The following is a 19,311-nucleotide window of genomic DNA, read 5'->3' as shown; positions in this document are numbered from 1 at the left end:
GAACTAGAGAAATCCATTCATTTGGGCTTAATTAATCCTGAACCAGAGGATGTAATTTTGCTTATGTGATCTGAATGGCAGAATGAGAAGGGGCTTGGCTACCAAGATCTACCTCTGTAGGGCAATAATGGAGTCTTTCATATATGAAAAGACAGGCATCATGGATTGAATCCTCAAGAATTTGAAGAAAATATGAGATTGATATTTGGTAATACAGCCCTGTGGCCACAAGAGGGTACTGTGATGCAAAGTACTTCTGATAACTGCATTATGGTCAGCTAGACAGGGGCGCCACTTAAAAATGGAATACAGCGCCCCCTACCCTGTATTTTAGCCCACATGCAGTATATTTCTATCTGACTTACTTTTGTTGGAGAATACCATGTTTGCCAAAGACAAATCCTTGTGATTCCTTGACATAATAATTAAATATTTAACACAGATATAATACTTGCAAAGTTCAAGACACTTAATGGCAGAAGTGAAACATGAACTGGAGAGCTCCCAGATTACAACTCATGGTTACTACACAACACTAACTCACAATGTGTCATGGTTACAATTATTAAAATGGAACCAAAGTAGTAACCGCTAGCACTCATGAAAAATATACCATTCTTTTGCATATTTTTTTTTTAAAGGGGACTGAAAATCACTTTGCCCTACTGCAAGAGACACTCTTGCAATAGCACATCATACAAGCTGGGCTCCCTAAAGCCAGAACTGAGGACCTGTGCACTGGCATGAAGGCACATTTTATTGGACAAAATCAAGGTCGCCCACTCCACTTTACTTATAACACAGAGATCTCTGAGTGCAAACGGGATGGGGAACACGAGGTTCCAGACAAGAAGAGTTGATTTTTATATGCTGACTTTCTCTACCACTTAAGGAAGAATCAAACCGGCTTCCCTTCCCTTCCCCTCCCCACAACAGACACCCTGTAAGGTATGTGGGGCTGAGAGAGTGTGACTAGCTCAAGGTCACCCAGCTGGCTTCATGTGTAGGAGTGGAGAAACAAATCCAGTTCACCAGATTAGCCTCCGCCGCTCATGTGCAGGAGTGGGGAATCAATCCCGGTTCTCCAGATCAGAGTCCACTGCTCCAAACCACCGCTGTTAACCACTACACCGCGCAGGGAGCATTACATGTTCCTAGTGTCTTTCACGGATTTCAGTGAAAGAGCTAGGCTAGTCACATGCTATTCAATCACTCAAATTAAATTCAATGTATATGACAGCTAGCCTGCTCATTAAAAAAGTGTGTGTGGGGGATGGAGAATTTGGGTACTCCCCTTCCAATATACATGGTGAAGTACTAATTGCTCTCAGCGCCAGGGAACCACACAAAGGGTTTTCAGAGTGCATGCATTACTGTTGATTCATCGAGGTCACGGTCTGAAAGGAGGCCGGGGCCAAATAAATCCCCCCCATCACAGCAACACCAACAATTTAATGAAGATGTGCTCAGTCACCCTTATTAAGGGAGATTACGAGGCAGAAAGACTGCTCAGCTACTTTCCCAGTGACGCTTCAGAGGGTAATAATTTCAAAGCGCAGTCTGGCAGGATGCTTCTAAAATTCATAACAGCATCAGGGAGTTCAATTGTTGGTGAAGACAGACAGCAAGAGAGAGACAGGGAGCGAGAGAGAAAAGAAGGAAGAAATGGGAACTTTCCCCCATGTCAATCATTCTTTCCTCACTTGCAGTCCCTTATGATAACAGGGATATCTATAGAGACTACGATGGCATTTGCATGGACTACAGAAACATCTACGACAATCCCTTACCTCGCCACAGAGAACAGGCATCCAAGCATCTTGGGCAGAAGAGAAGGGCTCCTCTTAGAGCGTTACAAATAAAAAACCGAGGCACAAAGATGGGCTAGTCACGATGGCAAGGTTAGATTACTGCAATGCGCTTTGAGCGGGGCTTCCTTTGAAGTCACCTTGGAAGCTTCAGTCGGTATAGTAGCTATTATCTTATATTCACACTTTGATGTGCCAGCACACGCGGACAGTGTGAAGTTTAATATCATGTCACCTTCCTGCACTGACCTGTCCCCCTTTCTCTTATGACCAGACACCTGCACACACCCTACACTTCATTTTTCTTCTGTTGGCTGAAATGGGGGAGGCTGAAGTAGCAGGGCCGACAACTGGAGCAGAACCTGTGCCGCCCATTTGACAGCAGAAGACAGAACACCAGAAGGAATACAACAGAGGGAGAAAGCGGGGGGGGGGAGACCTCAGTGTGAGTTCAACTGTGGTCTCTCCCCCCCCCACCCCAGGCTAAAGCTTTATGCAAAGGCATTAAGACCACAAGAGAAGGCTGGGACAGTCAAGGAGATCCTTAATAGTGCCTGTTTGTGTAACACACTAGCCTACTTTTACATATTTCAGAGATGTGGTGGAGAGAGAAAAGGCCTAGCGGCATCATCGGCAAAAGAAAATGTCTTTTTTTTTTCCACCCGCAGAAGGGACTACGAACTGAAAAAGGTTTGCAGGGAACCCGGCAGATCTCCAAGGATACCCCATAGTTCACATCGATATTACGTTGCCGGAGGCAACCAAGCCTCTGCAAACAAATCAACCCAGGCAAGAAGGAGAAGAAATGAGTTCATGAATGCAGAGCCTCCAGAGCCCCCCTCCCCCCCACAAGTTCTTTTGTGCAAAGTTTCCCAACCACCTTCTAATTCTGTATGGCTATAGAACACCCAGCCACAAAGGAAGTGTTGAAAGGCACTCTGGGCAAATCCAACTGGCCCATTTTCAGGGCCAGGACTGTACTGTACCGGAGAGCTTCTGTTTTACATAGCTTGGAAGCAATGAGACTGGCAAACAACCTTCCTCTGCCCACAAAGATATTTGCCCATCTCTTGCTGTAATGCATCCTCCTTAATCCTTAAACAGATGGTATTTGCTTCCTTGCTCATTCAGAGTTCTCTGCAGTTCCATCCTCTAGAAGAATCCCTATTGCCCAGGGAGAACGATTATAAATCCAGTTCTTCCCTTTTGCGATGTTCTGCAGTATGAACATTCAAAGTTTACTAAAGTGCCCTGCCGGCGCACACAAAGGACTGGGCTTTCGGACTATAGAGGACTTTTAAATCTGCAAATGAATACTTTAGCACAATATTGGGTTGGATCCAGTGGAAAGACATTGTGAAGTCCTTGCTACAATTCTTGCAACCCCAACAAATAAACTATTCTGGGGCTGAGAATGAATGTCTAGGGGACAGCTGCAAAGACCTGTAGATTTTCTTTTACACTGTACTTAGTTAGATGTGAGTCCAGAAGCACCTTAATGACCAACAAGAGTTTCAGGATATAAGCTTTCGAGAATCAAAACTCCCTTTGTCAGACACAGTAGTTGCTTTAGGTATCTTTTTGAATATACGAAATTTGGGGCATGTCAAAACTCACAGGCAAATTTCAACAATCCCAGAGGAAAAAATTGTATTTCCTGGTTCATCCTCTTTCGGCATTTTCGAGTGAATGTCTGGCAGTAATCTTATTTAGGTGACGGAGATACACCAATAAGTCTTGACACTTCACTGATTACCAATATTCATCAGTACGTGCATGTCAGGAGTGGATGCCTAATAAATGCCACGTAGATGGAACAGTCAACATTCACATGTGAATGCCAATATTCAGTAAATTTCAGACATTTACAATAACTTTATGTGACGTTTTCAATGATCGAAGTACTTCATGATCTTCGTTCCCCCTCTCCCCTGGGAATAAGCCCGGAGGTAGATTAAGTTGTTCCAGGTGTCCCATAGATTCTGTGACTGAAGAAGTATCGGAACTCCAATTCATTGTCTACTACAATGGCTGCCCCGTGCAATGTATCTGATTTAGAAATCAATTGATACAGAATTTTAAAAAAATCTATATGCATTTTTTTAAAAAACACTGTCCAACAGCTATTTAAGATAAAGATGTGCAAAAGTATGAAAAATGTTTACTGCAAGCTAAGAACTATTTTGCTTTGAGAAACACTACAGTTCTATTTGGGCATTTTCCAAACACATTCATAGGGTTGCCAAGTCAGAAAATACCTGGAGATTTTGGGGGTGGGGCCTGGGAAGGGACAGGTTTGGAGAGAGGAGGGTCCTCAGTGGGGTATAATGCCATACAGTCCACCCTTCAAAGTGTCCATTTTCTCCAGATCTGATCTCTGTCACCAGGAGATCAGTTCTAATTCCAGATCTCCAGGCCCCACCAGGGCAAGAGCCTAGTACTATTTATTTCCTCACCCCACCAGGAGGTTGGCAACCCTAATTCTGCACCCACTTTGCTGGAACAGTATCAGCTCACTGCTCCTGTAAAGTCTGCTGTCCTCTCTGCATTCTTCCTTCTGCAAACTCCTCCTCCTGTTATCCTGTTCATGCTATTTAAAAGCCATGACACGAACAGTTAATTCTGTTTAATACCCTCTGCTTAAACTCCTGCTTGGTTCTTACAATGTGCAGATTCAGATGAACAGCTGAACAATCCTTTCCTGATGTTACATCCATATGTACCGGGATCCCAGCAGCCATGTTTTCCCCGAGTTAGTGTGACCCACGCTGAACAAGGCCAATGTGCATATTTTGTATATGCGTATTACTTCAATATGTGTGAACCAGGGATAAGTTTGCACTTACTGAAGCTGTGCATGTGTGCCAAACATATGAGTTGCACCTGTTCAGACCACATGGTGAATGCATGTAATGGGAGGATCTACATGCTGTTAGGAGGCTCCCAGTACACGTGGGTGTAACGTCTGAAATGAAATGTAGTAAACCAGGGAGTTTGTGGAGAGGGAGGATCTTGTGGGTTAAAGCTGCAGTCTTAAACACACCGTACATCCAGGGGGCTTACTTATGAATCAGCAGGCGCTTTCACACAGCCGATAATGCACTTTCAATCCGCTTTTAATGCACTTTGCAGCTGGATTTTACTTTCTGAAATAGCAAAATCCACATCATTAAAGTGCATCGAAAGTGGATTGAAAGTGTATTCAGCATGAGCGAAAGTACCCAGCATGTTTAGGGTTCTGGTAGAAGCTGGTTCTCTGCTCAGCGATCAGTGCTCCTTGTGATGGCCTTACCTACCTTCTTCCTCCCAAATCTTTGCACTTCGTTATTTAAGGCAGTCAGGGGTTAAATTGCCTGCATTTATGGCATTCAAGCTCATCCATTAAATTATATCTTTGCTCCAAAATCTGCTTCAGGGCATTTCAGGAAATTACAGCAGTATACCTTTTAATTTCCAACTCCACTTCTGAGCTCTGTGATAACTATCAGCAAACCTCAAGGCTGGAGCCAGTAGGTGTCTGTCTGGGCAGGCGCCTACCGACTCAAATGCTACCTGGAGCTCCAATTTCAATCCAACTGGTGATTTCAGCCAAGGAAGCCAGAATCCCACCCGCTAAATACAATGCTTTGTTCTCCTCCTGAGTGCATGGCATGTGTTAAATCAGATATAAAAATGTCCCGGAAATGCTTGCATTCAGTACAATCTACACAAGCAAAATAGTAACAGTCTGGGACCTAACTGTGCCTACAAATTCTTTGTCAAGGGCAAGCTAAAATCTCCTTGCGTTAAAACCAGTGAGCAAATTGGTCACTTCACTGTGAGCAAATCTGTCACACCTTACAATAGCAATGGCTGGTTGGGCTACTTTTAGCTAAGTTAGAGTCCATGCCAGGACTCTAACAGGGGAGGGGCTGTGGCACAGTGGTAGAGCATTTGCTTTGCATGCAAAATGATCCCAGGTTCATTCCCCGGCACATCATCTTAAAGGACCAGGAAGTCTGTGATGTGAAAGACCTTGACCTGAGACCTCGGAGAGCCACCGACAGAGTAGATGATTCTGACTCAGACAGACCAATTATCCGATTCAGTAGAAGGCAGCGTTGTGTGAGCATGCCTTCACAATATCTGCACTCAGTTGCAAGGTTCCCCCCATCCATGCATTCATTGCTCAGGTGAACATGGTTACTGGAACTGCAACACAGAGACTGTCTTGTTTGCATACACTGTAATTTTTCTGTTTAGTGCTACACATAGTTTATTGTGATGTGCAAATACGCAACCTCTACTGAGTGCTTTCCCTTCATGGAAAAAATCAGAATTGATGGTTTGAAGTAGGTTTCTGATTCTAGTTTGGAGGAAAAATGCTAACCGTGGTTTGCTGGTTTATAGCCCTTTCCAAACGTTATGTCCATGCATACTGGGAGGTTGGCAACCGTAGCTCTTGGGAGCTTGTGCTACCTGCAGCACTCCTGATACATGTGGTCACCATGTTGTCTGAACAGGAGGGGTGCATGATTTTGCATGCACATACAAGATTTGGTATGTGTGGACTAGAACCCTGGAAAATCCAGTGGCCGGTTTGTAAGCTCTGAAGCTATACACACAAGCAAAATGTGTGTCCTCGTTCCTCGCCCGACCCGCTGAAATATGGTGACTGCAATTGCTAGGAAGGGTTCCATGAAGATGCTAGACTCCCACTATGTGGGGATGCAACATGTGAAAACAGCTTTGGACATTGCAGCAAGCTGTGGTTAGCCCTAACCAGGAAACTGCAACTGCAGAAGACAAGGGGGAGAGAGAGCACATGGTAACAGAAAGTTTATTTCAAGTTGGGAGGCTCATCTGGGCTGAACCCCTGATCATCTCAGCAACGGATTAATCAGAAAATACAGCTCAATCTTCAGAGCCTCTATCATTATCCAGGAACAAAGTCACACAGGAGGGCAGCCAACTTTGTGGTGTACGTGCTCTTCTTCAGACTTCCTCCCTCTCTTTCCACATGAACTCTGCTTCTGATTAGCTCCCTGTGCTTAAGAGCAGAGAGGCCTAAAACCGATCCTGTCAACCTCTCATCACTGCATTACCACATTCCTTTTGCTTTTTACCGACGTGATCACTTCATCCTTTCCCATGATTTAGAGGCAAGCGTTTTAAGCTGCAAAAGAAACGGAGCCTCCCGTTTCAGACGGGGGGATCCCTCTCCTCTTCCCCACTGGCTGTGTGGTCCTGCCAGTCTATGGGGATAGAGCAGGGTCACTGCTCGGTTATGGCAAATGCCACCTTTGCGCAATTGGCAAAGCACATACTCCAGTAGCCTGAGCATATGAAACGAGTTACAAGGCACAGCAGTTAGCGCTACCGCTAAAACCTCACCGATTTGATCTCCTGCCACTTGGAATCCACATCAAGAGAACGAAAGCTCCTCAGCCTAGTATTTAATTCACCCTGGGAAACCAGCTCATTATGGGGCCGCAGTCTTGAGCCTTGCATGGCATGCAGGGTACGTTTCTGCCGTGAATGGCGTTGAGCTCTGCACAGTCCTGGCTTGCTCTCACTCCCAACTGTAAGCTATTGAGGACCCAAAAAAAGCCCCCCCCCCAAATGGAAAAATTCCCCAGACCACCCTTTCACTTACTGGTCGTATTTTTCAACTCCTACTCTTGTTAATTAAAGAGGGTTCCTCTTAGAGCCAGGCACTTAAGTGGGTTTTTCAGGATGCTTGAAAGATCAGATCCAAACAATGTGGTTCCACTGCCCTGCTTCTACCCAGCAATTTGATCCATCCAGTAGAAACAGAATAGTGGGAGGGACCATTGCTCAGAAGCAAAGAATCTGCTTTGCATGCAGGAGGTCCCCGGTTCAATCCCTGGCATCTCCAATTGAAATGATCGGTTAGTAGGTGACGTGAAGGACCTCTGCCCAAGACCCAAAACAGCTGCTAGTCAGTATAGACCTGGATGGACCAATGGTCTGATTCAGTATGGCAGCTTCATGTGTTGGTACAGAAGACCAAGAATTTCCATCAACAGTCTTACGAAGAAGCCCAATACATTCTCTCCTGCTACAAAGTCTCATGCTTAACACCCATCACCAAGGTAGCTGATTTGCCATACTGCATTGCAGAGCCAAAGTAAGCAAGCCAAGAAAACCATTCATAGAATCATAGAGTTGGAAGGGCCATACAGGCCATCTAATTCAACCCCCAGCTCAATGCAGGATCAGCCTAAAGCATCCCTGACAAGTGTTCGTCCAGCCGCTGCTTGAAGACTGCCAGAAGGGAGCGCACCACCTCTCTAGGCAGCTGATTCTACTGCTGAACTACTCTTACTGTACATTTTTTCCCTAATATCCAGCTGGTACCTTTATGCCCACAATTTAAACCCATTATTTTGAGTCCTATCCTCTGCTGCCAACAGGAACAGCTCCCTGCCCTCCTCTAGGTGACAGCCTTTCAAATACTTAAAGAGAGCAATGATGTCTCCCCTCAATCTCTGTTCCAGACTAAACATTCCCAAGTCCCCCAGCCTTTCCTCATAGGACTTGCTCTCCAGGTCCCTGATCACCCTTTGTCACTGTCCTCTACACTCGCTCCATTCTGTCCACATTCTTTTTGAAGTGAGGCCTCCAGAACTGCACACATTTGTTTGCAGATCTTTCCCACAATGTGAATATAGACCTACTTGCTTGGTTTCTTCCAGGGAAGCTGAAAGTCACAACAAACCCTTGAATGTTGCCCCCCCACACACACACACTACCCCGTGCATTAGCCACAGACTACTAACATTATCCAAACCGTAATCCAGGCTGCCAGGAATCTGGCATTTAACTTGACTAAGAACAGCATAAAAGGGGCCAACATTCACACACTGTTAACATGATCTATGAAGAGATGCGCTCTACCTCAGGGACCAACAGGCAATATGCGATCGACTTTTTTGTTAACCTTATACGTCTGCCCATTTCATTCCCTCTGGCTCCGTTCGGACCTTTTAAATGTAAGGATAATAAATGCATGTACACACTACCAGGGGACACTAGATCTCTCCTGCTCTTCACCACCACATGTTGATGCACAAACTCACATGGACCATGGCTATAAAAGAACATCTGGCTGCCTCTTGAGGAGCTGGTCTTCCTGAACTGCATATCTTGAGACTGTACTCAAGGCTGCACCAAGATTCACTGTGAACAGAGATTTATCCAGCAGAGATATTTGACCAAGGAGATAATGCAAATCCTGCCTTACCAGTTGAACCTGCTGCAGATGCTGCACCACTGGTCAGGTCCTCTGTATTTATGGATTGCAGATCTGTATAGGAAGGGGTCATACTTGGGCTGCTGGTATTCTCAGAAGTAGTTGTCCAACTACTGTCTGAGGTAACGGGTCGTCTCTTAGAAGATTCTGATGAGGGACATGTCCAGCAGTCTGTTTTTGAAGAAAGGGCTTAAAAAGAAAGACATACAAAGAGAGAGAGAGACAGGAATTTAGTCATCATGGCTAAAAGCAGTTCATCACAATTTCATGAATGTGGCTAGCCTTCTTTAAACCCATCTCTCAGCCTCACCTGCCTCACAGGGTGTATGTTGTGGGGAGGGGAAGAGAAGGTGATTGTAAGCCAGTCTGATTCTTCCTTGAGTGGTAGAGAAAATTGGCATATAAAAACCAACTCTTCTTCTTTTCTTCTTCTTCCTCTTCTGTCAGAGGTAGACTTGTATGATGCAACCCATCAGAGGAAGAGCTTCATATAGAACATCTCTACACTACAAATCGCTGTTTGCCTTACATGGAATTCCCTATAATGATTGCCAGAGTGTAGTCAGGAAACATGTTACGCCAGTGTTTCCCAAAGTGAGCAATAATGCCCCCTGGGGGGCGCTGAAACAATCCAGGGGGCGGTAGTAGCCTCAGATGCAATTGGGGGGGCGTTGAATAAAAATAAGGGGCGGTGGAAGCATAAAGGAAGAAGAGAAGAAAATTTTGAAAAACTGTTCATACCTGTTTCATCTGTTGTGTAACATAGAGTTAAAGTCATAGTGATTACTTTATTTTCCAAATAAACACACAAAGTGTAAGTTATAACCAATCAGTGGTAGAGGCAAATCTACTGTGAAACTAATGAAACTTAAGCTTCAGGGGCCCTAATCCTGGAGGGGCCCCCTGAAGCAACTTTTTTTTAATGAGTGAATTTCTCAACAAAATCGATGGAGTTTTTTAGTGATTGAATAATAAACCAATGTGTTGAAGTAGTAAATATTGACTTTAGATTATGCTCTAATACCCATTTCATATGGCCTCAAAATGTCTCTGTAACTGGTCAAATTTCAAAATTTTCTTGGGGGCTTGTAGCGCTTGAACCCTCAGAACCCCCTCACTGAGCTTGCCAGAATCTATTCATAGCCTACATTTTGGCAGCTGGATCCTCAAATCCTTTGTTGGTGCTTGGCTTAATAGTTCTATACCTCAGCCCTTAGGCTAGAGCCAATCGGAACCATAAAAAGACATCTGAATGCTTAATGCACACATCTCGCTTGTACATTTTAACACCAAAAATCAGATCTTCACCTCTTTATCCTAACAATACCCCTCTGATGACCTTCAACTTCTCTGTTATTATTATTATTATTTATTAGTTAGTTAAATTTATAGCCCACCCTCATTCCCAGTCAAAGCCGGGCTCAGGGCAGATTTCATGATCCTAGGCCTCAAGTGCAGCCTACAGGCCCTAGGTAAAGGTAAAGGTCCCCTGTACAAGCACCGGGTCATTCCTGACTCATGGGGTGACGTCACATCCCGACATTTACCAGGCAGACTTTGTTTACGGGGTGGTTTGCCAGTGACTTCTCCAGTCATCTTCCCTTTACCCCCAGCAAGCTGGGTACTCATTTTACCGATCTCAGAAGGATGGAAGGCTGAGTGAACCTTCAGCCGGCTACCTGAAACTGACTTCCATAAGGATCAGACTCAGATCGTGAGCAGAGCTTGGACTGCAGTACAGCAGCTTACCACTCTGTGACACAGGGCTCCTAATACAAGACCTAGGGAGGCCTATATTACAGTAGTTACCAGGCCTACATCTTCCAGGTACCCTCTGGGCCTTGTGACTGGTGGAAGAGTATTTGGAGGGAAGGCTAGGGCCAATCAGGGGTAAGGGAATGATGCCTGGGGAGAAGGAATAAAAGGCCTTGCCTGAAAAGGGAGGGTGGTTCACTTCTAGGGAGCCGGGCTGGGGAGAGGCTGCTGCAGACAGAGGGATCCCTCATCCAGGAAGGGGTGAGTTAGCTTGAGGCCTAGTGCCAGGAGACAGCTAGGGACAGGTGAGTTAGCCTGAGGCCTAGTGCCAGGAGACGGCTAGGGACAGTAAAGATAGATACGTTAGGGTTTTTATTTGTTTGATTGCCTGCCTTTACTGGTTTTGTCATCCTATTGTGGCTTGAGTTATCATTATTATTAGACCTCTTTAATAGACTGTTTGTTACTCTGCCTGGGTTCTCACGCCTCATTTGGTCACCTAGAAAGTACAGCCTGTTGGGAGAAGACGCAGCCAGGGGCAGGGAGGGTGCTCTGGGCCCTCCTGAGTTAGGCCCACACCAGAGTGGTGGCAGCTGCTGAAGATCCCATACCTCTCCCTTACCTGACAGCAGATAGCAACAATCATAATAAAATTATATATATCTCCAATTCATAAGTAATCAATAACATTAATAAAACCATTCAATACAATTAACACAGTTAACAAGATGGTACTCATATAATTACAGGGCCATTGGAGGCCTGGCCAAGCAGCCAAATCCTTATATGAGAAGTCCCGAGGGGGAGAGAGGCCAGTAATGAGGACAACCTGTGGTCACCCTCCATTGTAGGCCTTGTGGAATAGCTCTGTTTTACAGGCCCTGCGAAACTTCTGAAGGTCCTGCAGGGCCCTGATGTCACTTAGAAGAGTATTCCATCAGACTGGGGCCAAGGCCGAAAGAGCACTGGCCCTTGTTGGGGACAACCACACACTTTTAGAGAAAACCAATACTTTCCTCCACGCATTGATGTTGGTTGGTGTGACTTTTATTCCTCCCAATTTTATTTTTCTTCATTTTTGGTACGTTTTTTATTATCTTTGCTAGTGTTTAATGTTAAAGGTGTATAGGTCAAGGTGTGCTTATAAGCTTGGTCCATAGGTAGCATGGATGATATTTTTATATCTATTTCTACTGGGTTCATTAACCATCAACTAGTGCTTCAGTAATGACTAAAGTAATGACTACAGGAGAATTACACAACTTTAAGGTTGACAATGAGGAAACTGAAATTGTTCAAGACTTTCTATTCCTTGGCTCCACCATCAACCAAAAGGGAGACTGCAGCCAAGAAATCAGAAGGAGATTGAGACTGGGAAGGGCAGCCATGAAGGAGCTAGAAAAGATTTTGAAGTGTAAGGATGTGTCACTGGCCACCAAGACTAGATTAATTCATGCCATCGTATTCCCTATTACTATGTATGGGTGTGAAAGCTGGACAGTGAAGAAAGCTGATTGGAAGAAAATCGATTCCTTTGAAATGTGGTGTTGGAGGAGAGGGTTACGGATTCCGTGGACTGCCAAAAAAACAAATCAGTGGGTTATAGATCAAATCAAGCCTGAACTGACCCTAGAAGCTAAAATGACTAAACTGAGGTTATCGTATTTTGGTCACGTCATGATACGACAAGAGTCACTGGAAAAGACAGTCATGCTAGGAAAAGTTGAGGGCAGCAGGAAAAGAGGAAGACCCAACAAGAGATGGATTGACTCAATAAAGGAAGCCACAGCCTTCAATTTGCAAGATCTGAGCAAGGCTGTCAAAGATAGGACATTTTGGAGGGCTTTCATTCATAGGGTCGCCATGAGTCAGAAGCGACTTGACGGCACTTAACACACACACTGTGCTTCAGTTCCCATATTTACTGAGATATTTCTGTTTTCTAGAGATACTATAAATAGGCAACACGTGTGAAATTTAATTTAGGTTGTTTCTGAATTGTGTGACAAGCAGTTAACAATAATGCAAGTGCAATAAGTATTTAAAAAATTTAATTCATCTTCAAAACATTCGATCTTTACGGATTATGGAACACATACAAAGCAAAGTGTACTATTATTTCAATATGCTATTCATGATTTTTATTTTAATATCCTTTATTATCTTAATTTTCTGTGTGTAATGCAAATGTTACTATGGTTGATTTTAAAAAATAATTTTACAATTTCAAACTTCAAGGTGTCTTGTTTACAACATCTTTTTTTACTGCGTTGTAGGATGTAGGTAGAAATACAGATACATAAATGAACGCTAATTTGTCACTGCATCTTTCTGTTTGTTTGCTGAAAGAAGGTATATTTCCAGGGGGACGCTGAATAATTTTTTTTCTGAAAAGGGGGCGGTAGGCCAAATAAGTTTGGGCACCTCTGTGTTACACTGTAACTTCCTAACTCTGGACCTCACTGACAGTGTGTAGAAATGTGTTGTGAATTTGTGATATTTTAAAACTTTGTTTTGTTACAGGCCATCGTTCTAAAACAACTTTGAATAACCATGAAGACTAGGGACTTATAGGCAACATAGTATAGTGAGCAGAATGCTGTACTAGGATCTGGGAAACTAGTCTTATGTTGCTATGAAGCTGGGCCAGTCACTCTCTTTCAGCCTAACCCACCTTACAAGGTTGCTCTGAGGATATGATGAAGGAGGGAGAACGCTGTATGCGGCTCTTAATTCCCCAAAGGAAGGAAGGAAGGGATAAAAATGTATTAAAGAGAGATGCTCTCTCAAATGAAAGCTGGGCGTTTTCAAGACTTTAACAAAATGCTTTGGGGCTGTAACAAAACCGCCTGTGGAGAAAACTAATGCAACTAATCCCCACTTTATGGGCCAATTCACAGCAGGCATTTTCTTGCCCGGACAACTGGAACATCTGTATAGGAAAGCCACACAAGCACAGTGATGTGTATATGCTAATATGTGTATATGTTAACTAAACATGAATGTTTATTCAACGAAATGTTTATTTCACTTTGTAGCAACTTTACTGCAGAATAAATAGGCATGTGTTTTCCATACAATCCAGTATATCTGTTGCATATTTATTACATGTCTATCCTGCCCTTCCTCAAAGGAGCTCAGACAGCCTACATGGTTCTTCCTTCCTCCTTTTAATCCTCACGATAAGCTTGTGAAGCAGGTTAAGCAGAGAGCAGTGACCAGCCTATGGCCATCCATCCATTCAACTTGATGGTTGATTAAACATTAACCCTGGGTCTCCAGGGTTCTAGCCAGACATGCTAATCACTACTCAACTTGGGCTGCCAAGACATTTTCCTACATGGGAATAAAATCTGTAGGAAAACCATCTTGGTAAAATAAACCTCACAAGCAAGACATTTTGGGGAGGGGCTGTGGCTCAGTGGTAGAGCATCTGCTTGGCATGCAGAAGGTCCCAGGTTCAATCCCTGGCATCTCCAGTTAAAGGGACTAGGCAAGGAGGTGATGTGAAAGACTTCTACTTTGAGACCCTGGAGAGCCGCTGCCAGTCTGAGTAGACAGTACTGACTTTGATGGCCAAGGGTCTGATTCAGTACAAGGCAGCTTCATGTGTTCATGACATCAGCTATTGTGGCAGCAAAACTACTGAAAACAAAGGTGTAATAGGATGGCTTAAGGAGGTGAGAAGCCTTGACTTAGATGGTGCAGGCTAGTCCAAACTTTTCAGATCTCAGAAGCTAAGCAGGGTTGGTCCTGGTTAGTATTTGGATGGGAGACCACAGAGGAAGTCCTGAGTCGCTACACAGAGGCAGGCAATGGCAAACCATCTCTGAACATCATTTGCCTTGAAAACACTTGGGGCCGCTTGCTGCTTGACTGCACTTTCCACCCTCACCACCAAGGAGGAGATGGAGACTACAGAATTTTGGTTTTTGTTACAGATGTTGGACAGATACCGATACACTTTCCCCACTTTCTTCAGAGTAGGCATTGGAAGACGTAGCATACCCCTCATTAGGGTTGCCAACAGCCTGGGGAAAAGAGCCCTGCCTCTTAGATAAAGGGGATGTTATTTGCCAGGTGCTGTTAGTTGCCTCCACCTACCAATTTCCACACATTAAAGGACAGGACATTTTCCTCCATATTGTTGGCAACCCTAGCCTATGTACAGCTTTGCTTTTCCTAAATCTCCTAAATTCTACATGGAAATGAAAACTGCATCTGCTGCTGGAATTAAATTCAAGCCTTTGAAGCCAACTCTACCTAGAAGAAGTGGTTGGAGAGTTCCTACCCCAAATCAGCTTAATTTGTGCTGCCTGCATCCTACAGGCTAAAACATTAGCTACAGCACCCTTTTTCCTACAGCACCAGGTATCGCTTCAGATTAATTTTGGTTTTAACATTACCCACAAGCGTTTTTAATTTCCAGTTATTGCTTTCTTCTTCTCTCTGATGCCACAGTATTCCCCATTCAATACTTTCCAGGTTCAGCGGAAATACCACATTAAGCTTCATGTGAGACTCCTATTGTAAAAATGCCTCCCCGAGGACAAGAGGTAAAGTCCAAGTGGTTCCAACCTTTTGGAATCAGACAAAGCCTTTGATTGGAGCAAGGGCTACACCTGTGACCTTTTCTAGCTCTCATTTTCATGCTTGGCCACATTCCAGGATGTTGCTCATGCCAACAATCTATCTTATTAGTACCTTATTTGCTTGCCATTTCAGATTATGCCTCATACTGAATGAGAGTCTCTAAGGTCCTGTTCTTGAATTGGCTTCCAGACTGAAGTGATGCTTCTGTGGGAACCAGTCCCACATTGCCCCAGTAACCAGGGCTGGTTCTCCAGCCACGCCACCCCAAGCGGCTGCTTGGGGAGGCGCCATGAAGAAGGTGTTGACAGACCGTAGCAGCTCAGCATGTCCCTGGTTATCAGCAGCATTGGAGGAGACAGGACTTGCCTCCTGGACCTGCGCCAGTGATGCTGCAGAGGTTCAGCTTGAGCCCAGAGGGCTGTGATTCAGGAGGACACAATGGGTATACTTTGCTTGAGATGGTTGTGGGAGAGGATGGGAAAAACCGTGGCTCAGTGGCAGAACCTGTGGCATGCAGAAAGCCCCAAGTTCAATTCCAGGCATCTCTGGTTAAAAGGATGAGGAGGCAATTTGAAAGACCTCTGCTTGAGACCCTGGACAGCCACCGCCAGTCAGAGTAGACACTACTGACCTTGACAGACCAAGCATCTGGCTCAGTATGAGGCAGCTTCTTGTATTTGTGACAAAATTCCTTCATGTTGTCCTGCAGGTAATCAGGGTAGCATGTATGTTGTATGACAGCTGCAGTTATTTCCTGTCACATCATTCCCAGGTCTAGTGTCACACTGTATTTGCACAAGAAGTCACATTTATGTGATGAGGGGCATTTTTGCTATTCCTTTCCCATGTCTTGAACTATTTTGTACTCAACAGGAGGAGAAAACCCAAACTGAAAATAAAAGCCACCTTGGAGGTGGTCTCTTTAATCAATAATCTAAGCAAGGGTCTAGCTTTTCCTCTTAAAAAAGCCATGTGAAGGTTGGCTTGCAGAGGCCGAGATCAAAGACCACTGGAGTGCCCATACTGTGCCACTGGAGAAAATGTGGATATTACCCTTCTGCTGTCCGCCAAGGTCACTGAATCTAAACATACATTCACAACGAAAGAAGACTGCTGTTAATACAACGTGTTGTCACTCCTGCCTGTATTACTGTCAATAGAATCATAGAGTTAGAAGGGGCCATACAGACCATCTAGTCCAGCCCCATACATGGCCTGTATGGCTTCTTCCAACTCTTTGATTCTACTGGCGGTAATACAGGCAGGAGTGGCAACAAATTGTGTTAAGAGTGGTGAATGTATGTTTAGATTCAATGACCTTGCAACTTGGTTGAACATAGGAAGATGTTCTAACCTGTGTGCTCTGGCGAAGTGCTGGTCCAGGGGGCATCTTCAAACTGGACCCAGGTGTTCAAGGATGAAAAATCAAGTTTTGGAGACTGATGGTTTTCAAGCAAACATTTGGATGCAAGGTCTGCAGTTGCTTGGTCCACTGCATCTCCCAGCTCAACTTGGGCAGGAGTCTGAAATTCTCCATCCAGGTTTTGAACGCCTTCAGAGGACGTATCAGATGAGGAGAGAAATTGCTCAAGAGGTTCAACCGGATGACCTGAAACAAGAGACACAACGTTCTTAAAAAACACAGTGTGGCACTGACCTTCCCTCCTTCCTTCCTTCCTTTTTAAAAACTTCTTTGTAATTTGAAACTATTCGTAAAGTGTGGATGTCATATAGTGGAGCTACAGCTATATGCTTCTAAAGCCAGAGCTACATTACATAAATAAAAAATGCAGGTTGCTGCTGAAAATCAAGATCTTCCCTTCCCCTTCTCTAATATAAGTCTCCTTACAGGATCCTTATGCGGAATATTTTCTCAACCCTGCCAGCCTATAATATGGAGGTGCTATGGCAGAAAACAAACACAGTAGCGACATGGGGTGAAATGAACTACATACCATGGAGGGAGAAGGTGGAACTCAACTCAAGTCCTGTTGTTTTTCATCATCCTTGCATTTCTCATAACATACAGCTCTCCTACAAAAATATAAAGCTGCAGGGCTCGAAGGAACTATAAAGAATATCTTTTACTTCACTGAACCTGACGATGTTGTCTCACTGTCATCATGCTTCCCTTTTTAGCCACATGTGTGGCATACTATTAATGCATAGTTTTATGCTGCCCTTCTCCATGGGAGCTAGGGACAGCTTACATGGTGTTCTCTCCCCAACTTTTATCATTGCAACAACCCTGTGAAACAAGTTAGGCTATGAGAGAGTGTCTAGCAGGGTTGCTAGGCCCCTGGTTGGGGGTTTTCTATTCTTGGTTCCTATTTGCCACTGAGAATTTGTTTTTAAATGACCAGCAGACCAACAGCATGATGTCACTCCTGGGGGAAACCCAAAAGTGGCACCAGTCCCCTTTAGAATTGCTGGAAACCCCACAAGTGACATTATGCCATTATGTCTCCCCTCCCATCCCCACCCTATTGGTCTCTCGCTGGTTACCAGGATATGCCTGGCAACCTTAGTGACTGGCCCAAGGCCAGAGAGCTTCATGGTTAGGCAGCTACTTAAACAAAACATAGAAACAACCCCCACCCACCCCAGGACATGTAGGAAGTACTCATGTCCAGCTTACTGACATGCTTAGGAGGACGTGCTGCTGTCTAGCCTACTGACTTGACTTCTACCAGTGAGAAATATTTCTTTAGGTTTAAGGTGGGGGTTTGGATGCAGAATGTGGGGATGAACATAGAGACAAAAATATTGTTGTGATACATATCCCTTGGTTTCTGGTTTAATTTGGAAAACTAATTTATCTTGGCTTAATTTGTCTGCTAGGTGGGGCAGGTCCTGCTCCCAGTAGCAAGAAATAAAGGGAGTGTTGGTTCAGTGTGTTGGGTGGAGCTGGCCTTGATTTATGGTGTATGCTGTAAACTTGATATAGCAAGGCCTCGGCTATACTCAGTGGTAGAGCCTCTGCTTGGAACGCAGAAGGTCCCAGGTTCAATCCCCAGCATCTCCAGTTAAAGGGATCAGGCAAGTAGGTGATGTGAAAGACCTCTGCCTGAGACCCTGGAGAGCTGCTGCCGGTCTGAGTAGACAATACTGACTTTGATGGACCTTGATGGTCTGATTCAGTATAAGGCAGCTCTCCTTCCATGGAGGTTTTTAAGAAGAGGTTAGATGGCCATTTGTCAGCAATGCTGATTCTGTGACCTTGGGCAGATGATGAGAGGGAGGGCATCTTGGCCATCTTCTGGTCACTAGGGGTGTGGGGGGGAGGGATTGGACTTGATGACCCTTGTAGTCCCTTCCAACTCTATGATTCTATGATTCTTTGTGTTCATGTGTTCACTAGTGATACTATCCCTAGGCTAAGGGATGCACCTACAATGGAATGATAAAGGGGTCTGCACTTTGGGTGTGCAATGGCAACCTGTGGACCGAGTCGCACTGAGTCAAAAAAGTGACTGGTGGCACCAGTCCACTTCATCCGATGGAAGGAATTTACCCTGGGAGGTAACTGGGAGGAGCAGCCCATCGTTGAAGGAGACCCACTCCGACTGGTGGGAGGTGATGGCGTTGGCCAGAGATGTCATGCTCGCTGCAGGTCACTGTGCATCTTCACACCCCAGCTGATAGTACAGTCTGAATAACAGACCGCAGAGAACAGACGCTTTTTCTTTGCTGTAAAGAGCCCTTCAAACACAACAGCTGTAAAGAAGACGAAAATTATGTTTCATTCTGCACACATCGATTTTGCTTACCGAATGACAGCAATGCGTATATTTTGCACCTACCACTTGAATACCATTAACAACCCTAAATCTATTTCCTTGGCTTATTTCTTCATTACCTGCATATTACTACTCACACTCCTTTTGAGTTGATAGGGGT

The 19,311-nt window shown here is 44.6% G+C and overlaps 1 protein-coding gene across 1 annotated transcript in view; it reads right to left on the bottom strand.

Moving 5' to 3' along the window:
- The window catches only part of STON2 (stonin 2), a 63,634-nt gene extending 44,592 nt beyond the window's left edge, over positions 1-19,042 (bottom strand). The window contains 3 exon segments of the mRNA XM_056850814.1: positions 9,055-9,234; positions 16,766-17,020; positions 18,926-19,042. Coding sequence (XP_056706792.1) covers positions 9,055-9,234; positions 16,766-17,020; positions 18,926-19,013 — 523 coding nt within the window. The 5' untranslated portion in view covers positions 19,014-19,042.
- Between the last annotated feature and the right edge of the window lie 269 nt (positions 19,043-19,311).

This window comes from Euleptes europaea, chromosome 6 (assembly GCF_029931775.1).
Source record: "Euleptes europaea isolate rEulEur1 chromosome 6, rEulEur1.hap1, whole genome shotgun sequence".
In the NCBI taxonomy this organism is placed as follows: Eukaryota; Metazoa; Chordata; class Lepidosauria; order Squamata; family Sphaerodactylidae; genus Euleptes; species Euleptes europaea.
Note: the sequence above shows the minus strand (reverse complement) of the source record. Positions and strands in the feature narration are given on the sequence as shown.